This window comes from Pipistrellus kuhlii, unplaced genomic scaffold (genome assembly GCF_014108245.1).
Source record: "Pipistrellus kuhlii isolate mPipKuh1 unplaced genomic scaffold, mPipKuh1.p scaffold_m20_p_3, whole genome shotgun sequence".
In the NCBI taxonomy this organism is placed as follows: domain Eukaryota; kingdom Metazoa; phylum Chordata; class Mammalia; order Chiroptera; family Vespertilionidae; genus Pipistrellus; species Pipistrellus kuhlii.
Genome location: NW_023425529.1, coordinates 67,182,530 through 67,209,300, shown reverse-complemented (window position 1 = coordinate 67,209,300; position 26,771 = coordinate 67,182,530). Strand labels below are relative to the sequence as shown.

At 37.0% G+C, this 26,771-nt stretch overlaps 1 protein-coding gene across 1 annotated transcript in view; it reads right to left on the bottom strand.

Moving 5' to 3' along the window:
- OTOGL (otogelin like) overlaps positions 1-26,771 on the bottom strand; it is a 149,981-nt gene that overhangs the window by 83,268 nt on the left and 39,942 nt on the right. The window contains exons 16-25 of the mRNA XM_045588285.1: positions 25,906-26,029; positions 23,853-24,030; positions 19,965-20,089; positions 16,705-16,914; positions 13,985-14,150; positions 13,091-13,165; positions 10,793-10,845; positions 8,842-9,004; positions 5,417-5,524; positions 4,538-4,676 (exon numbers count right to left, since the gene is read on the bottom strand). Coding sequence (XP_045444241.1) covers positions 4,538-4,676; positions 5,417-5,524; positions 8,842-9,004; positions 10,793-10,845; positions 13,091-13,165; positions 13,985-14,150; positions 16,705-16,914; positions 19,965-20,089; positions 23,853-24,030; positions 25,906-26,029 — 1,341 coding nt within the window. The remainder of the gene's footprint in view (positions 1-4,537; positions 4,677-5,416; positions 5,525-8,841; positions 9,005-10,792; positions 10,846-13,090; positions 13,166-13,984; positions 14,151-16,704; positions 16,915-19,964; positions 20,090-23,852; positions 24,031-25,905; positions 26,030-26,771) is intronic.

The following is a 26,771-nucleotide window of genomic DNA, read 5'->3' as shown; positions in this document are numbered from 1 at the left end:
CACCAGATAAAAATGTGTTACAAACAACAAAGATAAAGCCTGGAATCTATAATCATGACAAGTAGGAAAGAGAGCTGCTTGGTAAGAAATAATTAAATCTGCTATTCACAGAATGACTCTTGCCACTGAAAAAGCAGAAGAGGAGAGAAAAAGAAAGGGAAAGGCAGGGGCATGTTCATGGGAGGAAAACCACAGTGAATCCCCATCCAAAGGATTGGTGTTTATGTTGTTTTTTAATTAAATCTTTATTGTTGAAAGTATTACATATGTGCCCTTTTCCTCCCATTGACCTCTTCTAGTCCACCCGCCTCCCACCCCAGGCTTTACCACACTATTGTCTGTGTCCATGGGTTATGCATAACATAATAAATAATTCAATTGTGTAATTATAATTAATTATTAATAGTAAGTTTTTATTACCAAATTAAATTAAAAGTTAAGTTCTAAAGCCTGTTGTTTGTAATCATACTTTCTTTTTTTGCTTATTTTTATTTTTTATTTCTTTTCATACTTTCTTTCTTAAAGAATGTTATTTAAAAAAAAAAAGAAAGAAAAAAACATTTCTGCTTGACAAGCAGAAAGGCACATATAATTCTAGAAACTGAAAATATAGTTTTAATATTTTTCATATCTTAATCTTATTGCATGAACCCTAAATTTACTACATAAATTTTAATTCAGAAATTAAAGATTCAAATTTCATTACTTACTGAAAGATTAGAAGAATATTTCCTGTGACATATCTTCTCATATACAGGCAGTCAAACCTTATTAAAATTTAAAGTTGAACATGATGTATTCATTTTAATAGAAGAATATAATGGCAGGTTAAAGTGATGATAAGAAATCAAGTTTCTAAAGCCTAAAAGCTAAACCTTAGTATATCTTGCCCGCTAAATGGAATGGTACTGTTCTATTACAGCATTAATAAAAAGAAACTGCTGTAATCAGGTAGCATCAAACATAAAGATACACTTTTATTTTTCCAGGAGAGTATTTTAAAGGACTTTATGAACAATCACTATTTGAAAATAATAGTGGTAAATACTACAATTATTGTGAAGGCAAATGAAGGATTAAGAAAAAGCCAGGCAGAACATACAGATCAAATAAGTAGTTATTAAAAGAGTTCACCAAACACCCAGCATTTTGCTAAATTATTTGGGGAGAAAAAATAAATGTAAGGCATGGTTCCTGTCTTCAAAACTTCAGAATTTTCTTGGAGAAATATGTTCAAATATAGAGTATATAGAATAGGAATGTCTTTGTTAGCATTAAATAGGCCATAACATTTGTTAACTGAACAAAATGCTAATGAATAAGCATGGATTGTTGTCACAAAATGAAAAATGTTTGCAAACATAGCGATATGTGAATACAGTTTTAAATAGTTTTAGTAAATACTTTAAAACAAAATTTTCTGTATACAAATGAAAATGAAGTTTGGCAAAATTTTTGTTTTACTACTTAAAATGATATTTTTAAAAGCACCTTTAACTACCATTAATGAAATGTCCAATGGAAACATGTTATGGTTGACATGATATTGTTAATAATACTTCCTTTTTCCCAGATGTGACTTAAATTTTACTATTCAGAATAAGAAGAAAATTTCAAAAGTAATTAAAATCTCTTTCTTAAAGAAGAAAGTGCTCTACATCCTTGCTACTCAAAGAGTAGACCTTGGACATGTGACGTTGTGATAGCTTGCTAAAAATTGCAGGATCCAAGATCCTGCTCCAAATCCATGGACTCAGGATCCATATTTTACAGAATCTTCAGATGATGTGCATGGATACTAAAGTTTAAAAAGTACTGCTCTACATACTTCATGGTGAAGGCACGTATATCCATTTATAGCAAATATTAGATTACTAATTAAGCTTGTGGTTTCTCCCTCTAGTAGAGACTTACCACCATAATCATGTTAGCTCCTATGAAGAACCCAAAAGAAGTGTAACATAGCCCTGGCCAATGTGTTTCAGTTGGTTGGAGTGTCATTCCGCGCACCGAAAAGTCAGATTTTATCCCTGGTCAGGACACATACCTATGTTGTGGGTGGTCAATCCCCAGAATGAAAAGAAAAAAAAAAAAAAGAAAAAAAGGAAAAAAAAAGATGTTATTGTGAGGATGAAATGGATTCAGAAAGCCAGCCTAGAAGTTGAGGGTTAGAGTTGTACATGTTGATTTGGAACTCTTCAGCCTATAGGATGGTTAAGATTGTGGGTGAACACACCAAGCATTAGGAGAAAAGGACAGATTGCCAAAAAGAAAAAGACACCTAGTTCAATCAAAATTCATTGAACAACTATGTTCCCAACATAGTGGTCTGAGCTGGTAAATCGATGACTAAGACTTGGTTCTTTCCCTGAAGGATCCAAGTCCGTCACTTAGGGTCAGGAAGAAGAAAAGGCAACAAAGACACAAAGAAGAAACCAAAAGAGCCATTACAGGACTCAAATGGTATAATATCCAAAAGGTCAAAGGAGGAAGACACTTAAAGAAATGTCAGAGGCACCTAAGTAGCAAGAGAAATGAGGGTTTGCTACCAAATGAGTCTGGCTGAGGTATCAGTTTATGTATCCAAATTTCTAAAGTGTTATCTACATCCCTAAGCTTCTCCACTTACAACCTAAATGATAGGGGATGAAAAAATTCCATTGTAGAATTGTTCACTAAGAGGACAAATACTTATTGATGTATATGCATCATGGTGTCTTCCTTATACTCCAAAAACAATTGAAACAACACAAAACTCATTTCTGCAAGTTGTCATCATCTATAATTATCTGCCAAATCCGTTCCCATGGATTAACTCTTTAAGAAACATAACATTGTCCATAAAGGAAGCCAAGAATTTTACCAAAAAGAAAATTCAGTGACTTAAACCATAAGCAGGAGCTTTGCTCAAATTTAGAAGGCTATAGATTTTAGTTTGTTTCCTTATTTAATTGAATTAATACAAAATTGGAATGTGTCTACTTTCTTGACATATGCTTAAAGAGCAGTATCGCACACAAACCACTAATAACAAGATAGTCTTGCGGGGGGAAACATGCATTTAAAGGTAACTTTGCTGCCAAAACTGGTATGGCTCAGTGGATAGAGCGTCGGCCTGTGGTCTGGAAGGTCCCAGGTTCGATTCCGGTCAAGGGCATGTACCTTGGTTGTGGGCACATCCCCAGTAGGGGGTGTGCAAGAGGCAGCTGATCGATGATTCTCTCTCATTGATGTTTCTAAATCTCCATCCCTCTCTCTTCCTCTCTGTAAAAAATTAATAAAATGTGTTGTTTTTTTTAAAAAAAGGTAACTTTGCTGAAGGAAATCTGTTATTTTGTTTATTTTTTTCTAAAGCTTAGCTTTTGGATTTAGAAGTTTAATTCTTTGATCAGTGATATGTAAATAAAATTTAGGTATATAGAAAATCCAAATGCATTAAACATATGAGAAATTTGAAGGATTTTTCAGATATACAAAGCCTAGGGATTACCAAAACTTATCAAAATAGCATGTCTAGAATTGAGAATAATGCCTTTTGAATGCTACAATGATAAATCATAGTCCAATACATGATTTAAAGTCTTATTTTTGTATTCACCCAATTAAGTCAGTAAAAATCAAGCAGTTGACATGTATTGTACAGTAACTATATATCAAGCACTATCTGAGAGCCTTGCATAGTTCAATTAATTCTAAGAACTACCCCTGGGAATAGGTCTAATTATTATCTTCATTTTACAAATAAGATAACAGGGGCACAGAAAATTTCAGAATTGGCTCATCATTTATCTATACTAATAACAGAGGAATATGCAAATTGTCCAGGATGCTGTTACAGTAAAAGTAATGACCAAATAGTAGGCTGCATGGGGTGACCAGGCTGCGAGGGAGGGCTTTTGGGGGTGACCAGGCCAGCAGGAGAGTAGTTGGGGGCAACCAGGCTGGCAGGGGGAGGGGCAGTAAGGGGTGACCAGGTAGGAAGGGGGGCAGTTAAAGGCAACTAGGCTGGCAGAGAGGGGCAGTTGGAGGCAACTGGGCCAGCACAGGGGAGCAGGCCAGTGGGAAGGGGAAGTTAGGGATGACCAGGCTAGCAGAGAGGGAAAGTAAGGGGCTTCCAGGCCTGCGGGGGGGGGTGGGGGAGCAGATGGGGCAAGCAAGCAGGCGGGGGGGGGGGCAGTTAGGGACATTTAGGCAGGCAGGCAGGCAGGTGAGCATTTAGGAGCCAGTGGTTCTGGATTGTGAGAGGGATGTCCAACTGCTGGTTTAGGCCCGATCCTGGGGATATCCCCCAAGGGGTCCCAGGTTGGAGAGGGTGCAGGCTGGGTTGAGAAGACTCCCCCAGTGCATGAATTTTGTGCACTGGGCCTCTAGTAAATAGTAAAACTTTAGAATGAGCCAAGGAAATTATAATTAAATTGCTTACTTTTATAAATTATATTAATGATGTACGGATTTGATATACCATGGCCCTGCATACTTGTTTTTTTACATTGCCTTTACATAATTGCAAATAAAAGTATAAGTAATTGTGACATACCTTTATCAAAAATACCTGGCAATCACCAATATAGTCATATTCCAGTCCATCAAAAGAATGATAATGCCGATCCCCATATATTGTACACACTGCTGGACATGGATAGTATGTGCAATTGAACATTCCTCGTCGACAAACACTATTAGAAAATAACAGAAGTCCCCATTGTAAGAAATATGGCTCTAATTAATTTTTTCAAGTAGCATAAACATTGGAAGGTTTGCATTAAAGAGCAATCACTGAGCCAATAGCCCTTATAAATATTGCCAATTTGTTCTGATAACATTACTCTAATTAGACATATATTTACCACTTTGTTTAAATAAAATATCAGACGCCACAATCAATCCCAGAAATTGTGCCCGGGTTATAATGAAAACAGATGTTGGAATGAAAAATTGAACATAAGCATGCTGGTAGCCAAAAGACCACAATGCCATCTTTGATACTTGAGTCTATTTAATATATTAAGTGTGATTTTGTTCATGAGTTTAGAATCTTTATCTGCATTTTAAGAAAATTATATTTCAATTTCATGGTTTTCTTTAGGCTTGTTTCCAAAAATAAAACCTTCCATAAATGTGAACTCCTTTTTGGAATTTTTATCACTTTCTTATAACCTTGAGATATTCTTTTCTCATTACATTTTCATATTGTCATATTTTACACTTTTCTAATGTGTGAAACAAATATGAATAAAAATAATGGTATGATTCCCTAGAGACAGTAGCTCTCTATCAATGCACAAATGACTTTAAAATCTTATTTACTCAGGCTTGATTTGTTTTTGTTGAAGTCAGTCACCTTAAGTAAATATAAGATGGTCGAAACTAATACAATTGCTTAGGATGTTTTTGTCAAATAAATGAACCTGATTACCAGGTATAACATGGTGTAGCAATCACTTCTCCTGAGAGGTACTCCCAGTCTTTCCAGATGCATGGACAGCTTTCAGGAATATAACACTTCCCTCGATGCTCCGCCATTCTTCCAAAAGAAGAGTAAATACTATGTAGTTTAAACTACTAATTTCAGTTTTCGAAGTAATCAGTAATCTCATCACATTCACAACCATCTCTATTCATTACATTTGTCACAGGCATGTTCTAGCTGGCCTCTCGAAAGGTTGACCCCTGTCCTTATCTCCCTCCACTTCTTTCCATACAGTATCGCGCATATCACAATAGGAAGTAAATGCCAGGCAAATGATTGGATGCAGTAATTTTGACCCTTTGCTATCATTTAATATAATAAAAGGGAGACAAAAACCAAAATTTATTGGTAAAATGAGTTATTCTGGAAAAAAAATTTAAAGAGATAGTGAGGGCCCTTATTTTAATATTTACTGATTAAGAGAAAGAGTCTGGTATAACAATTTTGATAAAATAGTGAATTATTATATAAGATATATAACATTTTTTTGTTATGAAACAGAGGAAATAATCAAGAGCTTCTTTTGTGAGTGACTGCAAGTGCTTATGCTGATAACTGATGAGGTTTTTTTTATACCTAATCAAAACTGGTGTGCTACATCCATGAAGTAGATATTATTACACCTATTTTTAAAAGAGGAAGTTGAGGCTGTAAGTGGTTAAGTAATTTGTTCTGACATTTCATTTAATAATGAGGACCAACATTTGAACCCCAATTCTATGTAATTCTTTCCACTATATTACTGTGCATTTCTTTAATCCATAGTGACTTCTAAACTTCTAAGTCCTTTTATAGTCAACTAGAGGCCTATAAACTTTTAGGCCCATGGGGCGCAGGCTAAGCCATCAGTCAGACATCCTTAGTGCTGCCATGAAGGTGAAGATACTCCTGCATTGAGCATCTACCCCCCTGGTGGACAGTACACATCATAGCAACTGGTCAACTGGTCAACTGTCTGCCTCCTGGTGATCAGTGCACATCATAGCGAGCAGTTGAGTGGCCTTAGCATACCATTAGCATATTAGGCTTTGATTGGTTTAATGGACAATGGGATGACTGAACACTTAGCATATTAGGCTTTTATTATATAGGCTGAATCACTGGCACTATCAGGAACTTCATGAAAACAAGTTATAGATTTATTGTCCTAAAATAAGGCAACCAGTGTCATATAGAAGACAATCCAAATCATATTACCATGAACAACTTTGTAATAGAAAGTCCTGAATAGCAAAATTATTTCCAAATCAGTCAGAGGCCTCTTAGTCAATATCAACTATATTTATTCAATACATTTCTTTAAGTTTTTGTAATGAGATTTGACCAGCAAGTATATAAGTCATTGTTGAACTGAAAGTGAAAAGTGACAGCAAATAGATACTTTTAAAATAATAGCATCAACCACAAGCATATGAAACAAAATTAGGAGGTAGCTTTATCTAATCAGCCATGTATCTGCAATAGTCATAATCAAATCAAGTAAGTAAGCAGTGATGTAAGCCTCAATTATTTTATCATAATAAAGGTTGTATTTTTCTGTTCTTTTTACTAAAAGGTCTTCCTTATTCAGCTGCTCCATGGCCTGGTTTCTGCCTGTTTTTATTTCAGCCTCCACATGTGTCCTTCCTTCTAAAGAGCTTGGCACAGCCCCAGGTTATGTGGCTCTTCAACCTAGTCTAGAAAGGTAGCATTTAGACAAATGCGACTCTCCTGGGAAGCTGACCACAAAACCCCTCTCTTCTTTGCTACCGGTTTCTAAGAACTGAGCCCAGGGATGCTTTGTGTGAATATGCTCATCGAGGAAGAATAACTGACCTATTTGCTTTAGGTGGTACTCTGTCTGAGCACTGCCTCTATTCATTAGGAGAAGAGAAAGGCCAGGGAGGCCATATTGTAAATGCAACTGCCAGAAAGCGAATAGCCCCTGGGTTCACAAGTGTTATGCATTCCTGCTACTGAAGGAAATTTACAAAGATAAGAGTAGATTATGCTGCCGAAACTGGTTTGACTCAGTGGATAGAGCATAGGCCTGCGGACTGAAGAGTCCCAGGTTTGATTCCAGTCAAGGGAATGTACCTTGGTTGCGGGCACATCCCCAGTATGGGGTATGCAAGAGGCAGCTGATCAGTGATTCTCTCTCATCGATGTTTCTAGCTCTCTGTCACTTTCTCTTCCTCTCTGTAAAAAATCAATAAAATATATTTTTTTAAAAAGAGTAGATTATGCTGCCATAAAATTGTGAAACCTATTTATTGAGTGTACACCCACCCCCACCCCCCCCACACACACACGCATGCAAACAGGCACACAAAGGCACATGATACAATGCCTAATTGAGATTTTAAGGAAACTTGCAGAAAACCACTCAGCCTACATCAGCAGAGTTGGGATTTGAACTCCAGTGTAACTGAGCCAGAGTTCCCACTGTTACCCACTGCCCTATTTTCTGTAACATCCATTAGATAAAGCAGTTGGCATCATCATTATAACTTAATATCAACAGTAATAGCACCAAAAAATATAAAATGATATACACTAAAATGTAATCAATGTAGAGTGGTTCACTATTAATTTTCCAAAATTGCAGTTGAATCAGGCAATGTTAAGTCCATCCTAAATTTAGTTCTCTAATTAATTCACTGTATTACTTTAATGACATTGAATTATTTTAATATTGTGTTAATTAATTAATGTTGTATCAATATTTCAGTCCTTGAATAATACTGTACACACTCTATTTCTTTAACAATATTGTACACTTAACATGTGACATTATTTAGTCACTAGAAGCCTGATGCACAAAATTCATGCAAGAGTAGGCCTTTCTTCCCCTGGCTGCTGGCACTGATTTCCCTCCTGCACCCGAGGCCTCCCTCATAGAGGGAGGCCCTGCCCAGCCGCTGCAGCACACTGGTCAGTGGCCTGGATCTTCCTCTTTGAGGTGATCATGGAGCCCCATGATTGATCACCCCACAGGCCAGCTGCATGGGCCTCTCTCGGCGGGCGATCATAGGGCAATGGTCAGGCCCCTGTCCAATCGCATAGCACCCGCCTTGGCTGATCTGGTGCCAGTTGGTGTCACAGCATGATTCAAAACGATCATTCTGCTATTAGGCTATTTGATCAATGTGCATATTATGCTTTTATTATGTAAGATATGTTATATTAATGTATAATATGTATTATCTCACAGAAAACATATGTGATATGTAAAATCCTGATTACAATAATCTTCTAGTTACCAACTAGTTAACCACCAGTCAACCAGGCAATTTTAGCTATTTTTGTAAATTATGGTTTTAAGTGTTCTTGTGATTTTTTTAAAAAATTAAAACTTGAATGTTCTCAATTATCAAGAAAAAGAGGCTTACCCTGGAGCACAAACACAGCCACTTATGCAGGGTGAAGATGGGGCGCAAGTGAAGTTCATGGCCAGGTTTGCACATGTAATCTCACAATTTACTCCACCGGCTGGCAACTCGGGATCAGGAAACCTGCAGTTGAAATACACTTTTCCCTCGGGGCAGGCATGAACTTCAGGGACAAGGCACAGACAAAATACCCTTAAGTTTATATTCACTCTATAGACAGATAATCATATTGAAGTGCATTGTATCAAAACACAAGTGACCATAAAATATTTTACCAGTTACTATTACATCATTCTTTTACTCTGTAAAGTTTGGTTGGTGAGTTTACAAACATTCTTTAGCCAGATTCCCTTTATAAACATCTAAATTTCCAAAACCTTTTTTGAGTTTCAAAACCATAGCTTCCTTCCATAATGCGATAACTAAACAGCTAGTATATAACATTATGAAGTCAAGAAGCAGGGCATTTTGATTAATCCAAACTTTTGAGGAATAGCAATTTTTTTATAGCAATTAAATTTTATAAGTCTTTGTGTTGACAATACATGATTCTTTTAGGTCTTGCTTCATCTCCGAGTCCTTACTAATATCAGTCCTCACTATATAGTGGAAGTACAGAAGTAGACATAATTATGGGTAGGCTAGGAACTACAAATTCTTCCAAAAAGCATTTGGGATCAGAGGGATTAAAAAGGTCCTTTATTAGGGGCCAAAAAGATCACATCTTGTGGATTTTTCCATAAGAAATCTGGCCTGGATATCCCCTTCTTTAACTCTGAGTCCTTTTGAAGCAAAGGGGGCAAGGCAGGGTGGCCCAGAAGCTACGGAACATGTGTGTGGTCCATGAGCAAAGCCTAGAAGAAGCCCTGGGTACTCTTAATCCTTATAAAGTAAATCCAGGGCATATAATTAAAAGCTAATTCATAATAATACTAGAGGCCTAGTGCACGAAATTCGTGCACAGGTAGGATCCCTAGCAGCTGCTGGTTGGGACCTTCCTTCCCTAGCTGCCAACTGCCACTGGGGTCTTCATTCTGCACCACCTCCTAATGGTCAGTGCACGTCATAGCCAGGAATTGAACTCCCAGTCAGTCGATCTCCCAAGGGGACACATTGCATATTAGGTTTATATATAGAGAGAGATATACATGACCATGGAAATAACGAAAGAATAGCTCACAGCCTGCACTCTTTCTGTCCACTAAAATCAGTGAAAGTGGTGTTCTTTATTATTTGCCTAGAATTTCCCCACAGTGATTAAAAATTTTATGTCTTTTTTATGGTAAAAATAAATAATATAGCATCCCCTAACTCTCTAGGATCTTCGGGAATGATATACAATTGTAAAGTGGCATTCTAACGAGACATAGGAGTAGATATCATTTTGCATGCCATTTTTAAAGGGATAGCTATTAATCCTAGAGCCTTGTTATTTATCGATATAATGTAGCCCAGGAGCCTGTGGCAATGGCATGACATCCACCTTTCCCAGAAAGATAGAATCTCGGGCATCATCCCTGACCTGCTGAATTCGAATCGGCGCTTTAACAAGATCCCGAGGTAATCGTGTGCACATTAGTGTCTGAGAAATGCTGGTCTACTGTAGTTTCACAGCTTCTATGGCACAAGTAGGCTACAACAGGTATCAAGACACATATTCCTAAATCCTTTTGGGCGCCTGGTTTAATTCTGGGGTAGGCAGAACCCCTGGTTTGATGACCTTTTCCTCTAAACCTTGTATGTTCAAGCCAGACTGTCCTACATATATTATAATTTCTAGTGTGAAAAAAGTTTGAAAGCACTGAAGCACCATGTTGAGAAACATTCCCAAGGCTATATTCATGAAAATTGGCCAAGGACAGGTGTGATGGGGTAAAAACTTCTGCCAGAAAAGTTGGGGCAGTACTAGAGCTGCAATCTCCTCAGGGAAAATACATTATCTAGATCTTACCAGTAGAGGGCGGTGCTGGCTCATCACATTTCACAGTCCCATTTGAACATTGGCTAGTAAAAGTAAACAAATGTTACAAATCCAAATCTATTCTTTTTTTGTATTTCACAAGCAACATATAATGGGTTGCTTTACATCAATAATTAAGAAATTACATCAATAATGGGTAAGAATTGATTGAATATATATACAAATGTTATTCTTTCCCATTTAAATTTTTCTACAATTAAGTTATTGGCCAATTTGAAGAGAATTCTTTCAATTAACACTTTTATCAAACACATGTATAAGTCACTGTAATAACCATGGAAGATACAAAGACCAAAATTCATAATCTTTACTCAAGTAAAGGCCATAATTCTCAGTTGGAATGTGGTACAAATCCACACAGGGTTAGAGCAGTGTTCTATGTAAAAAAAAAAAAAAAAAAAAAAAAGTGGAATGCAGGAAGTGGCAGGAGGTGCAGATGACAAAGAGGCAAAGTCCAGCTCTTATTCAGACACTCAGACTTTGTCCCCGAGGTAGACTATTGACCTTAACCAGAGAAGTGATATGGTTGGTCTCAATTCTAGAAAAATCATTCTGGCAGTAGCACTGATGACAGAATTAAGTTACAGCTTCCTTGCAACTTAAGTTCTAAAGTCAGGGCCTAAAACAAAAACCCAATACAGGCCAAGTTAATTCTGAAGCTCTTTTAAAAAGCTATCATGATGGGGAATAACAAATCAGTTCTCAGTAACTCCACCATCAACAGTTTTTCCGCCAGCTTTGGACCAGATCATGTGTTCTATGTCTGAGCCCACAAGAAGAAGCTGACTAAGCCATGCCACATGAAAAATATGCTTATAGTCGTCTAACAACAGGATGACGCTCAGAGGTGTGATTCGCTCACATTGTGAATGGCCGAGAGGAACTGAGACAGACGGATCTCAGATCACAGAGCCAGCTTTACCATATCATACTCATTCTGGGACATTTTTTTTTTTTTTTTTAGAAGAATGGCAAATGAGGTCACTGCACTACAATGGGATTTTCTTTTCTCATTGAGGATAAACGATTCCTTCATTTTTTGCCAATTTACTAAAATAAATTTAATTATGTTAAATTCAGGAGAGATATACCACCTTGGCAAAATGAAGGGGGCAAGACTAGAGGCAAGAAGACCAAGAAGAGACGCTGTTGAGGCAGTGGCAATGGAAAAAAGGGAGATTTCTACTATTTGCAGAAAATAAACTCCAGTCATTAGCGGTTTATTGGCTGGGGATATTGAGCAGGAGGTAGCAGTCAAAACATGGCTCCCAGATTTCTGGCTTGGGAGACTGTGGCTATTAGTACAACCTACTGGAGAAAGATCTAAGAACCGATTGCCTTTGTATCTTGATTGAAGGGTGGAAGGAAGAAAGATGGAGATAACACTAAAGGTAAATTGAGCATAAACAGGATACTGCCATGAATATGAAATAAGCTACTGAGCAAAGCAGGAAAAGTAAAAAAAAAAAAAAAAAAAAAAAATCACCACAGCACCACATCGCCTGGGCTTGAATCTTGGCTTTGTTCCCAAGTTGCTTGCCTGCCTGGGCCTCATTTTATCACCTGTAAACTTGGGGCACAGCAGCAGTACTTGTCTTTTAGGGTCACAGGGATGAGTGTTTTAATAATAGATAATGCTGCCAGGTCTACAGAAGGTACTAGTAATGATGAGATGTCATTCTTTTTACTATTACCTACGGTCTGTTATCATCTGTTGACACCTATGGTGCAACTGAAAAAGGAAGAGTTGGATGTAGATCAATTTAAACTGCTGCATGGATTTGTCTGCATTTGTAACAGCCAGGTTCCAGCCCCAGGGAGTGTTATCCTCGTGATGAGTATTATCTCACCAGCGTTCCCATCAATGTTCCTAGGGAGACTCCAGCATGTGACCTGGTTCAGTCCATGTTAAAATTGCTTTTTTTTTTTTTTTTTAAGTAATTGGATAAAACAAAAATGAACCCCTCACCCCCAGTAACTTGCATTGTTTGACACCCACCTCACTCCTAACTTCCATATAAAAACCCAAACTGATCAGAAGGCTTCCATCCTGCTGCGTGGCACTTCAATGCCACCCTTTCCTGCAGTTATGACTAGGAGACTCAGGCATCCCATGTTGCAATGGAATAGATATTTGGTTTTAAGGATTATGTTAGGGTTGTCTACATTTTTAAGTTACAGAAATCATATTTCAATTTATGGTTTGGGTTAAGAAATTACATCAGCATGTGTTATTTATCAAGTACAATCACCATCACTGAAATCTACCATAAGCCGGAGGGTGTTGGGATAAGCTCTCCAGGTTGATAAACGCTGCCCCTATAATGACACCGACAGTGAAATCTATAAGAAAAAACAAAAGGTTAAATTAATGAAATAGGATATAAGGTATAGATTTTAGAAAACAGTAAAATTCAAGCAGATCCTATGCACTGTATTGGTCATTTGAAAGCACACTCTAAAAATGGCTTCATTCAATGAGACTACAAATGGCAGAAACCATTAAAATGAGAAGCTTCAGATTTTGTTTTCTAAAATAAAAGTCTGGACTGGGTTAGTCACAATACAAACTGTGTCGTGTTAGTCACAAAAAAAAGTCCCTACATGCACCTCAAAGAAACATAACCTAGCCATGAATTCCACTCTTTTCTGCAGTGACGAGTCCAGGACTTAGGCATGCCATTTAACCCTACTATAAGACAGAAGTCCTTATCACAGGCAAGATTGGAGAAACTTCTGGTTGCTGACAGACATTGCAGTGCTGCTACTGAAACTTGCCACCTGACCGTGATACATTCGCCTTCTCATTAACTTTGATATGATAAAAATAAGGAGAAATATACCCCAGGGTTAGCCATCAGCTTCCTTGGCTCTTCCTACAGCTGTTTGTGAACAAGCGCAGGGTTAAAAATAAAGAAATAAAGTAAAGACATTAGGAAATATTAAAGAAACAACTCACAAGCAGATCTTTGCATATATGCACACTTGTTTCATGGAAAAAGTGACTGTTCAATAGTGGAGAAAATTCTTTTCTTTCTTTTTTTCACTAAATGGTGTTAGGTCAATTAGATTAAAAAAGAAGAGATAAGCATGAAAGCTCATTTCAGGCATAAAAGGAAAAGAGATGGAAAATTGGATACCATGACCATTTCTGTGACTTACATGGGCACACAAAAGTGAAGGGTATCTTCATAGTATTTGCCCTCAGGACAGTTGCAGCCTTCAGCACAGTCGTCATTGCACTGCTCCAGGGAAGAGAGAGCAACACAAGAGCGGCGGCAGAAGGAGGAGCAGTGATGGTACTGCATGCCTTCCTGGCACACCAATCCTGAGGACAGAGCAGCGTCAGCTGAGAGAGAGATCTCCACAGAGACAGAAGTGTTTTGTGCTGAACTACAGGTCTTTGACAGATGTAAATCATAAAAAAATATATATATATCAGACCTCAATAAACCCAGAACACTACAGAATCCTACAACATAAATTATTAGTTACAATCTTTGCCTCAATGGAAGTAGAAGAGAAAAATGAAATTTCTATTTTAAAATTTGTTTTATCTTCACCTGAGGATATGTTATTAATTGAGAGATGAATGGATGAATGGAGGGAGGGAGGGAGGGAGAGAGAGAGAGAGAGAGAGAGAGAGAGAGAGAGAGAGAGAGAGAGAGAGAGAAACATCAATGGGAGAAACATCCCAACCTCTTGGTGTACAGGACAACACTCCATCAAATGAGCCACCAGACCAGGGCTGAAATATTTGTGAGACGTTCCATAATATTCTTTAATAGCTTGTACAATAGTTGTTGTTTTTTAATTATTTAAGGTATTTTCTATGTCTGAATAAACTTCCTGTCCTTAAACTTCAACTCTATTGATTGCTATGTTTACAATGTCTTCTTTATATATTAAGCAAACTCTTAGTCTTCTACAAATAAGACAAAACTTGACTTTATTGATCAGTGTTGCATAGCTCTTAACTTTTGCTTTCTTAATCATGTTCATACTTTTTCTAAACCATTCCAATTTCTCCCTAGACCAAACTGAATTGATTATAATAGGCAACCTAAAATAATCTAAAAAAATACTCAGAAAATCCTGTATAAAAAAATAATTGAAATTATGTAAAATATATAAGTGATCTTGTAAGAAAAATTGGGGGTGGGGAGTGAATAACATCCCTCTATGCCAGAAATGAAGATGGAAACAATATCCAAAACTTGAATGGAAGAGAGGAGGATCAATCTATTGGTCTAAACTCATGTGGAATCTTGTATAATAAAACCCTAATATGCAAATCGACCGAACAACAGAAAGACCAGTCGCTATGACGCACACTGATTACCAGGGGGCAGATGCTCAATGCAGGAGCTGCCCTCTGGTGGTCAGTGTGCTCCCAAGGCTGGTGCAGCGAAGCCCAGTTGAGGGGATTGAGCCCTGCAGGGATCAGGCTGAAACTGGCAATCTGACATCCCCTAGGGGTCCTGGATTGAGAAAGGGTACAGACCAGGCTGAGGGACTCCAGTGGTGCATGAATCTTTGCATGGGGCCTCTAGTAGAAAATAAAACTAGTCTTTATGAGACCAAGAATTGGGAGACCTTTCACTTGGACCCTCAAAATCACTCCATCCTCAGTTGCAAGGATGCACTACAACAGAGGCCAGCAAACTTTCTGTAAAGGCCCAAACAGTAAATAGTTTCAGCTTTGCAGGACACAAAGTCTCCTCAGCTGTGTGACACACACTACTCAGCTGTGGCCTTGTAGCTCTTTACAAAAACCCAGGAGGACCAAGGGTGTGGTTTGCCAACTTCTGAACTTAAAATTGGCTCTTAAAAAAGGAAGATGCTAGGAAAGCAGCTGTAATTCTGGGGATCTGTGATGAAATAAAGCCTCCTCTAAAAAATATAAATCCCAGATATACATCCTAAACAGGTTTGTTCTATTGATATAAACTTACGTTTCTTTCATTTTTACGTTATTGTTCTCAGAAAGCCCAAGCTAGGAAAAATAACATCAAAACTGGCTAATAAGCCCTGGCTGATGTGTCTCAGTTGGCTGGGCTTACTTACATGGGTGGGCTTCGATTCCCAGCCAAGGGCACATGCCCCTGTTTACGGTTCAATTCCCAGTAGATGGCATACAGGAGACAGCCAATCAATGTTGCACTCTCACATAGGTGCTTCTCTCTCTTTACCTCTCTCGCCCTCTCTCTCTCAAAATCAGGTTTTATTTATATATATATAAATTTAAAAAAAAAAAAACAAACACTGGCCCAGAAGCCTTTGGAGTTATAGAAAAAGGCTGTGTGAACCCAGAGGAGAAGTAGAGTAAGTGATGCTCTTGAAATCCAGGTCACAGAGGATTCTAATGGAGAGAGGCAGAGCCCTAACAAAGATTAGCTCATAAAAAATTATAGAACAAACAGAAAAGGAAGCAATCTACCATGCATGAGAACAGCAGACACCATAACCATGAGGACTAGACGCCCAGAACTTGAGATAATACATGGCTGTTGCATAGCTTGCCTATTTAACTACAAATCAGCTGTGTCTCTATAGCACACATATAATGCTTTTCCACATTTAGATATGACCTTTTTATGACTTTTTTCGAGTGTTTCCAGTTATTTCTGTTACATATTTCAAACCATAATTATACTCTGCTTATCACAAAAAATAGTCAAAAGTTATTGATCTTATCTAACATAGCTTCAATTTTAAGCAACAAAGTACTTCTTTCATTTTTATGTTTGTACATTGTAATATTTCAAATAACCTAAGCCATATTAACTCTGCACTTAAAAATGAAAGCAGTAATTCTAAGTGTAAAAACCTCTAAAGGGTTTCCTGATTGTCTGTATCTGCGCTGTTGCCATTATACTCACCACAGAAGGAAACCTGAGCTCTGAAGTCAATGGTGATGCCCCGCTGGCCACAGAGGTAGGCATAGTGGGCGAGAGCATTGCATAGGCAGACACTCCCACACTTGCAGGCATCGTGGCGGCACAGCTGGTAGTACAGCCCAGGGCTGATGTAGAAGTGGCAAGGAGCAAAGAGCTCCTGGTGGATGACATCACAGTGCGCTGCGTAGCCAACTAACAGACAAAGAATCTCATTAGCACCTCATTTACCAGTTGGGATCCTTAACCTTAAGTATCAAGTTCCAGAACTAGCCAAGATTCTTGCTTTCCTAGAAATGCACTGTTTTGAACATAAGAAGAGCCAATATTTTCAGCTTACACTGTTTTGTGGGATTTTTTTTTTGGGGGGGGGGGTTCGTTTTTACTTTTGGTAGTATTGGTGACAGCACTATATTCAATAATATTTTAGGGGGGAAAAGTTGTTTTACCTCAATAACATGAGTAACAGAAGGGTAGATAGCCTCAATCACCCCATGGCCTGAGAATCATTTTAGGAAATCACCCCAATTCTACTGTAAAGAATTGGTGAGTAGTGGGAAGTTTATCTCCAGACATCCAAACACTGCATGTTGTGGATGTTATGGCAACTCGCTGGAATACACAATTATCCAGGAAAGTTTGGGAATCGTCTCATTCCAATAGAGTCTCTGAAGTGAATGGTAATGTGGCAGATGCCCATAAAGTCATTGCACATAATGTCTGCACAAGGCACAAAACACCATGTCTGATAAGTGAATCTATGAATTCGTGAATAAATGAGTAATGAATAGAAATTAGGGACTGAAACATATACTAAAGGCTATAAGATATAACTACCAGGCTTTTTGGGTGGCAGGAGAGGGGGGAGGGAGTTTGTGTAATTAGCTCTTAAAATTTGTTGACTTTTCCCTTGAGAATAACTGATTGATCAAATATAATTCTTTTTGGGTGTAACCAAGTTTGACCAAACAATCTAGATCCCACCTTTCTGAAAAGAAAAAATAAGTATGTGATTCCTTGATGTAGTGAACCCAGGTTGCATTGATTCCTCATAGCTAAAATTAATCAATCTTTGAATTGTCATTGTCTTTAAGAGAGCAGATGAGCTGTCCAGAGATCAGAATGTTTTTGAACTAATTAAATATACTAAACTTATTTTATTGAGTATTTAGAATAACATATTATGGGGGGGGGGAAGCACACACATAATAATCATCTTAGTGTTATATTTTTGCATTGTTATGACTATCTATGTAAAAACAAATGACTTAGACTCTAACAGCATGCTGTTGGCATGCATACTCCCCAGCCCCAGGAGCTCCAAAACAAAGCAGTACGTCAATGAGACTTTTGTTGTGTTCCCTAAGGATTTGTGGATTTAAAAATATTCCTACTGACATTAAAAGGATGACTCAACATATCCTTGTGAAAAAAAATATCTTTCAGAATCCACATTAGAGTTTTTGACTTTTATCTATTTTCTTGCCTTTCTTTGGAAATTTTTCTGACTTGACCAATTTGAATTTTTTTTAATTTAAATTCTTTATTGTTTAAAGTATTACATGAGTCTCCTTCCCCCACTCCCCATTGAACTCTCCCCAGTCCCTCCCACCCCCCAGCACATGCCCTCACCCCCCTACTGTCCGTGCCCTTTGGTTATGCTCAGATCTCAAAATGGATAAAGGACAAACATAAGACAGGAAACCATAAAAATCTTAGAAGAAACCATAGGCAGCAAAATATCAGACATTTGTTGTAGCAATATCTTTACTGATAAAGCTTCTAGTACAATGGAAACTAAGAAGAAAATAAACAAATGGGACTCCATCAAAATTAAAAGCTTCTGCAAAGCAAAAGAAACCATCAACAAAACAACAAGGAAGTCCACTCATGGGAGAACTTATTGCCAATGTTATCTCCAATTTGATTTTTTTTAATAATTTATGGCAAAGGTGAAGAGTATAATATCTAAAATATATATCAGAGGAAACATGAGCTATAGGGATAGATATGATAAAAGTATATAACAAAATGGAATGTAATAAAGGAGGTAATTAAGGAAAACTGAATTTATCAATTACACTCCAACATTTACATGTTATTAAGATAATTAAAAATGTGCTGCAATATCAAGGAGGGAACTGAGAAAGTTAGAAACAAGCTGCATAAAACTAATTGAAGGAGGAGTAGATCTATTAATAGAAAGTTAAGCATAAAATGGGGACAGTGTTGTTAAATGCGAGTGAGATGAAAGTATTCAATCTATAGAGACAAAAGACTATATATAGTCTAGTCCTATTATTATAGGTAGGAAAAATTACCAAAGAGATTAATAGTCTTCTTCAAGTTCAGAAAACGGAGAGGTAAAAAGACAGCACTAAAAGCAGCATTATTTTGTTGTTTTTTCCAGTACACCAAAACTATACGTTAATAACAAGGACCATATGACAATCAACAGAATCCTACCAAACAACCACTACAACAGCCAGAAATCATTCTGATTTTACAGAGGTATTCAACCAATATTAATAGCGAATTTTTTTAAAAACTACACACAAAATAATAAACTAGCCAAAATGATTAAAGAAACAAATTAAAACATTTTAAATTTATTTAAGCATGCACACTTTTTTCACAAAATTATTTTATAAAAATAGTAATAATGTGCCTTTTTAATGAGCAGTGAAATAGCCATTCACATGATTTGTTGTGGCTTTAGTTAAAAAAATACAGCCAAAAATTCTTGGCTTGTGAGTTGCACCGTCATTGCAAATTGCAAACCTGGAGCATGACCATCTCAAATTGTCTCACGCTTGATGGCACAAAGCTTCCTTGGCTCACTGGTTTCCTACTTATGAAGCCATAATATATTCTGTGAGTAGGAGCTCATAATGTGATAGTAATAAACAAGAGAACCTGCATGAGCTGTCACATTATGGAACCAAGACTAACAGCACTATTAGAGATTTTCCAGAGGTTTTCCTTAAGCATTTAAATATTCTGAACACACCAAAATCTAACTCAAATGCCTAAAATAAGTAAATGTATGGATGCAAAGTAATAAATAAAAGTCATTTTCTGGGGCTTTTTAAAAAAATAACGCACATTGCATAAACAGGAGTATGTAAAGGCATAGTATTAAAAAACATACATAAAGAATAGCATTGATATTACCCAAATAAAGATAATCAGAATTTAAAATCACTATTTATTCCCCTAAATTTACAAGTAGAAAGAAGGCTTACTGTTCTGTTGATTAATGTTACAGGGGTCCACCACAGGAACATGAACAGGTGCAAAGCAAGTGGAAGAAACTCGCCAAGCGTTTGCATGAAGTTGTGGTGTGCCTTCTATCATGCCTGATGGAGAACTAGAAAGCAAAGGTAACATTCACCTTAGTCTCTCCCATTCCTTTCATTTGTTCATAGTCTTTAAATATTGGGGGGGAAAGATGCTATTTTAATTTATATACTAATAAATTTTAGAACTTAAAATGTTTTATTCTTTTAAAAAATATACATGGTATTAATTTTCTGTTATTAAGACTTTACAACATGTCAAATTGTGGATATACATAGTTTCACTTAATAATCAGCTTCAATGAAAGAGTAAAATAATTAAAGTAAAAATGTTTTTTGTCCCCCTTCAGAAAGAAAGCAAAGCAGAAGCTCAGATAACTATTAATGTTCACTCAGCTGATAATTGTCATAGCCAAGTAGCCAAGATTCAAATTCAGTTTGCATTGATTAAATGAAATGTCACACAACCAAAATAATAATGTATGTGTGGCTTAAAGTGTATGAAAAAACAAAAAGGTAGGTAGCTCACATGATTCCTTTTAGAGCAGAGACAAATGTCCCAAAAAATAAACAGTGTAGCCCTGCCAGTTCAGTATCAACTTATGAATCAGAAGGTCATAGTTTGATTACTGCTCAGTCCTCAGTAGAGATTGTGCAGAAACATCATCGATGTTTTATTTCTCTTTCCCTCTCCCTTCCACTCTGAAATCAACAGAATATATATTTTTAAAAAGAACAAATCTGTAATTCTGGTTCAGTATTTCAATTTCCATTAGGAGATCTGAAGTGCCTGAAATACTGAGGTTCTGTCATGAAGTTGCATAAACAAACCAAAAGCAAATTGAGAAAAAAATGGTATAAAAAGCACCCTTCACCCAAACTTGTGAATTTCTTCAGTTCCCTCAGCAAATCAAAATGGAAGAGAAACAGCTACCTTTCTGAAGTCAGGTTTATAAACCACAACAATGTTCAATAGCCAAACACTAAAATGCCCCCTCCAGTGGCCATCGGGATTTATTAACTCATCAGCCAATATTCTGTAAGGGACAATCCCTCTTGGACGCTATGCCATCTACTGTCAAAACTACTTGGAGTCAGGTTGGACCATGTCTCCTGTAAGAAGCTTTGACTAAGTTAAAACTTTACTAACACAAGCCCTAACTGTGTTAATTGCTAAAACATGCTAAATGGTAGTGGGCTTTATCTTGGCTCTCTATAGCGTCCTAATAAATGAAGTGCTTTGGTTATTATTAAGATCAGACACCACTAACCATATGGAGCTTCTCACCACAGTGACTGAACAAAGAGAAAAGGAGCTGCACAAGCCACTCCACAATGCCCAGCCTTGTCCCCACCCTTTCCCCTTTTCCTATTCCTCAAAATCCAACCAATCTGAAATTTTAAGGCATTACAACAAACACCTAATCCAAATTCTCATTTTGTTCAAAGAGAACAATGAAACTCAAAGACATTGTATGACGTGCACTAGCTCTTCTCATTTTTCCCTTCCTTCCCTTTCATTCCTACAAAAGACAATAAAATAGGTCAAGGTGATGGGTGTAGTCAGCATTCCCAGGAGGAAATGACTCAGAGCTTGGCTCTCTTATCTCATTTAGTTCACGTAAAACAAGAAACACAATAAATAATCAGGAGTGTAAATGTAGACCCATTTATTTACTGCATTTTATTTTAGAAAAGAACCTTTGGCTCACCATAACTTACTATAACAAGGCAAGCAAAATAAAATGTTAAGTAATTAATATTTTCCATTCCACTATGTTTGCAGATTCTAAATTACTTCTGTGAAGTAAAGAATTTTAACTGCTTATGCTTGGAAAGCCAAACAATGTTAAAAAGTTATCTCTAACTCTGAAATATTCTTCTGCACTGTTATCGCACCTCCGTGTTTATACATGGAGGAGACTGGTGCCTGAAGAGGAGGGAGACAGATCTGCCATCTGTCAAACAATGACTGCTAGCCCATTCTGATAAACAAGGAAGAGAAAGAGGCTTACGGTCTCTTCTGCACATCTTAGCCAAGCCACTAAAATATCACTTGTGAAACAGAAGTTATATATATATATATATATATATATATATATATATATATATATATATATATATATATATATTGATATTGATATTCTGACCTGCAAATAACTGAAATAAACAAACAAACAAAACTAAAAAGAATTTAATCACACTGGAGACAAGATACAAAATTTCTTTTGAAATTTAAACTTTTAAAAGCCAGTTCTCCTTGCCCATTCTAATTCTCTTGGTTCTCCATTACAAGTCCTACCTCTGTGCAGTTCTACGATCTATTGCATATAGTAGTCTATGCTAGTTCCTAGGAATACAAGGATCAAGGACATGATTCTTCTTCTCAAAACCCTCAGAGTTTTAAGTGAAAACCAGGCTCATAAATGACAGATTTTCATAGTAACAGAGTCAAAATTAATTTTGTCTGGTGTGATATGAACTCGCTTTTTGAAACAAATAATGCCTGAGTTGGGTTGAATGGTAAAGTAGGAGTTCATGAGAAAGATTAGGAGGTGTAAAAAACCCTTAGCAGGAGGAATACACAGCAGGGTTTTTTTTTTTTAATATTTATTTGGAAAACAGTTTCTTTAAAAACATTCCTGCCTACCCAGCTCACTCTCACCTACTCAAAACTCCTGCTGTGCTTCTAGCCATGACTACACAGCTTAACTCTTCAAAATTGTCTCAGTCTTTATGTATATATTGCTGACTAACACCTGACCTGGAACTAAATATTCTTAAAGGGTGTTTTCTCCTCCCAATCTGCAACCGGCTCCTTGAGGATGAGAGCCTATCAAACTGCTTCACCTGCCCACCATGCTTTGCACAAATGCTCAGAGTATTCGCATGAATTTACAGGATCACAGTGTCTCTTCACATGCAGGTGGAAGTGATTTGTCATTACAAGGAGTACAAGGGGATTTTATTGCTTTTCTTCTGAGTAAGCACCAACTATCACAAAATCCAATGAGCTGAGATGCCCAAGTGTCGCTTTAGAGGTGTTATTCCTACTAAATGATATCAATATTTTTAAAGTATAATTTACTATAGTTGGTACCAAATGATATTAAGTTGTTTTTTTAAATACTGTTAATGTTGATAGGTGGCAGGGGAGAGTATAACAGGTCATCCTGTGAGTTATCCTACAAGCTCTGAGTCACTCGATCTAAATTCAAAACCTAGCTCTACTCTACTTGGGCTAAGTGACTCTGAGCCATTTATTTGCCACCTTTTGGCCTCCGTTGGTTTTCTTCTCTATAAAACCAACTGATGCAAATCTGTGGATGGTTATAAAATTTAAATAAGATGATTCATTTGAAGCTCTTGGAACATTGGTGACTAAGCTATATTATGGTCAAACATTTTTAATAAAAATAGTTACCGTATTTTTCGGACCATAAGACGCACTTTTTTCCCCCCAGAAGTGGGGGGGAAAAGTCCCTGCATCTTAAGGTCCAAATATAGCCTACACATATACTTTAAAAAAAAAAAGTTTTTTTGCTTGCCCGGCTCTGTGTGGTCTCTGTGTGCTTGCCCGGCTCTAAAATGGTTCTAAATGCTGCTGTTTACTTTACAGGGTTGATTACATGTGTTTATGACTGTGATGTTGGGTTTTAATGCACATAAAATATTTTAGGACACTATTTGTTTCAGAATCTTTTTTTCTTCATTTCCCTTCTCTAAAAACTGGTGCGTCTTATGGTCCGGTGCGTCTTATGGTCCGAAAAATACGGTATATCCTCTACATTACTAGTCACTAAATCATGTTAGCTCTACAGAAATCATACTTACAGAAAATCATCCCTTATGTTCCCGTTAAAAGTGCCACATAGACCTAGTGTTCTTCTTTTCCATGTACTGGTGAGCTGAATATAAATTCTTTCCCCATCTATAGCAAACAGAATCTTCAAGCCGAATGTGGTTTTTAGAAGGATAAATAAGGATGACACAGTTTGAATTTCAACAATTCCTAAAGGAAAATAACATACATAAGTCAGCCTTGCGATTTATATGAATTGTTCTGAAATGCTGGCATACATCAGGACTCTCCTTCCGAGAGACTGGGACATGGGAAGGCAGGTTCCCAGTTCCCACCCCTGGACTCCAGCCCCAATTTTTGCCACCTTGTGCCTGCTTTCTTTTCTCCCATTTTCTTTCTGTCCCTCCTTTGTGATCCCTAAGCTGATATGTTTAATATATTGTTAGGTGAATGTATAGTGTCAGTTTCAGACATCTGGACAGTCCTTAGACATTTGAAATCTGATCTCTCTTCCTCAACGTGTGTGTGTGGGGGGGGGTGTGAGTGTGTGTGTGAGTGTGTGTGTGTGTGTGTGAGTGTGTGTGTGAGTGTGTGTGTGTGTGTGAGTGTGTGTGTATGTGTGTGGGGGTGTGTGAGTGTGTGTGTGAGTGTGTGTGTGTGTGAGTGTGTGTGAGTGTGTGTGTGAGTGTGTGTGTGTGTGAGTGTGTGTGTGTGTGTGAGTGTGTGTGTGTGAGTGTGAGTGTGTGTGTGAGTATGTGTGTGTGTGTGTGTGAGTGTGAATGTGTGTGAGTGTGTGTGTGAGTGTGTGTGTGTGTGTGAGTGTGTGTGTGAGTGTGTGTGTGTGTGAGTGTGTGTGTGTGAGTGTGTGAGTGTGTGTGTGTGTGTGTGTTTCCCCAAACTCCTTATGATCCAATAAGGAAGTAGCACTTTCCCCCAAAACTCCCCATTCCCTTGAGCCTGTCAGCAAAAGGAGGAGCACAGCACTTGAGAAACAAATTTTATGAGATACCTTTAAAGATAAGAAATTTGTGTTCAAGACCGAGCTGCTCCTGTATCTCTCACGGTTTCTGCCATCATCTGTTCGCCAAACCCAGAAATCTGAGAATCATTCTTTGATCACATCATCCTTTTCTCGCGCTCCTCCAATTAACTCCAATCCAATCCATCACCAAGGTCAGACCATTTTTTTCTTAAATAATTTTTTAAGCAATCTTCTTTTTTCTATCTCTATTGTTACTGCCTTAGATCAGTTCTCCACTCTTTGCATGCCCCACCTCAATAACATTCTACCTGTTCTCCATGTTAGTTAGGAATGTCTGACATTGTCTTAGTATTTTACCACCACCCCGCCCCCTCAAAAAAAAAAAGATGATATCAGTCTCCTCATTAAAACTGGCTGTTTAATTTGGTTGAACCACATAAGATTGTCATTTATATTCATTAAAATTGGTAAAATAATGATAATCTCATATTCAATTTTATATCAAGTTCAATTCTTAGCATGAAAATCAGTAGAATGGCCATGTAATTTCTACAAACTGGGACATTTCTGGGAGTCTCATCCTCTCCTATTTTCCTATTTTCATCTCTGGATAGCCTGTATTCGCCCTCTTCAGGCTTCAGCAATGCCACAGTAGCTATAGTTCCCCCTAAACATACTGCAGAGTTCCATAGCTCTTTCCATAACACTTTTACCATCTCTTTCATCCCAGCAATCCTCAGTTTTAAATGCTCAATGATGCATCATCTCCTTCAGAAAATTTTCCTGACCACACCTGCATACCCCACCTCAAGACTGGGAGAGTTACACTCATTTAGACACCTCCTCCCAGTCTCTACGCCTATCTTTGAGTTTATCGTGTGTTGCATAAGTGGATGTTTGCTTGTGTAGCTCCTCTTTCAAACTCCACTTAACACTAGGTCAACAATAGATCCCATAAACATGGTGGTCTTTACTGTGTCCGATTAAGGATCTGACAACATATAGACACTCAAATTTTAGAACAGGCAGCCAATGGAAGGAGTTTCCATTTAGGCTGTTTTGTTGTTTTGGAAGGAAAGTACTCTGTTAGCATGGTTTCTTACCATTCAGATTGAAGCCTTGGTTAGGACTGGTGAGGATTTGTCCTCCCCGACTAAGGGTCACTTGTTTATCAAAATCATCATCCAGAATTAGAGTTATAGACTGAAGGCAGACCAAGCCAAGATTCTGCATAAAAATTGAATAACCAATTAAAGAGATGGGAGAGATAAAGAGACATGGAAAGAGACAGGGACAATAGAAGAAAAATATGGGAGAAAGTTAGGGAGTGAAAAAAGAGGAAAGGAAAAAAAGAATGCACATAGATAAGAATTTCTAGTATATAAAAGGCTTGAGTAATATTATATATTAATATTACATATTAATTATATAATAAAGTAATTACTATATAATCCATTTATGTATACCCATTATTATATAAAAATATGTCTTTGTATAATATATTAAATATATCATATATACATATATTTTATATGAACATTAAATAATGATTTCAATTTAGTTCCAATAATTATGTTTTCTCATAGCTATAAAGTACCTCTCTATATTCATTTAAGTGGCTTGTTAGACATAAAAATCAATAAAGAAAAACAGAAAATTATGATTCTATGTAAAAAACTTATTTAGACTCTGACATATTGCAAAGGAAAAAAATCAAATGAGGAAAAAAAAGCAATAAAAAAGTAGTTGAAATTTTTCACTGGAAATGACAATTTTATATTATAGTAAAACTGGAAAATTAATTATTTCTGCAAAATTTTGACTACCTGAGTTAGAGAGAGGGAAGATCCAGGTGTCTTTATTTACAAATTATTAATGTGTTTATTTGAAGAAAATAAATATTTCATACGCAAAGAAATTTGTTATATTTATTTAGAATGATATGAAACTTGGCCAATCCTATAAAAAT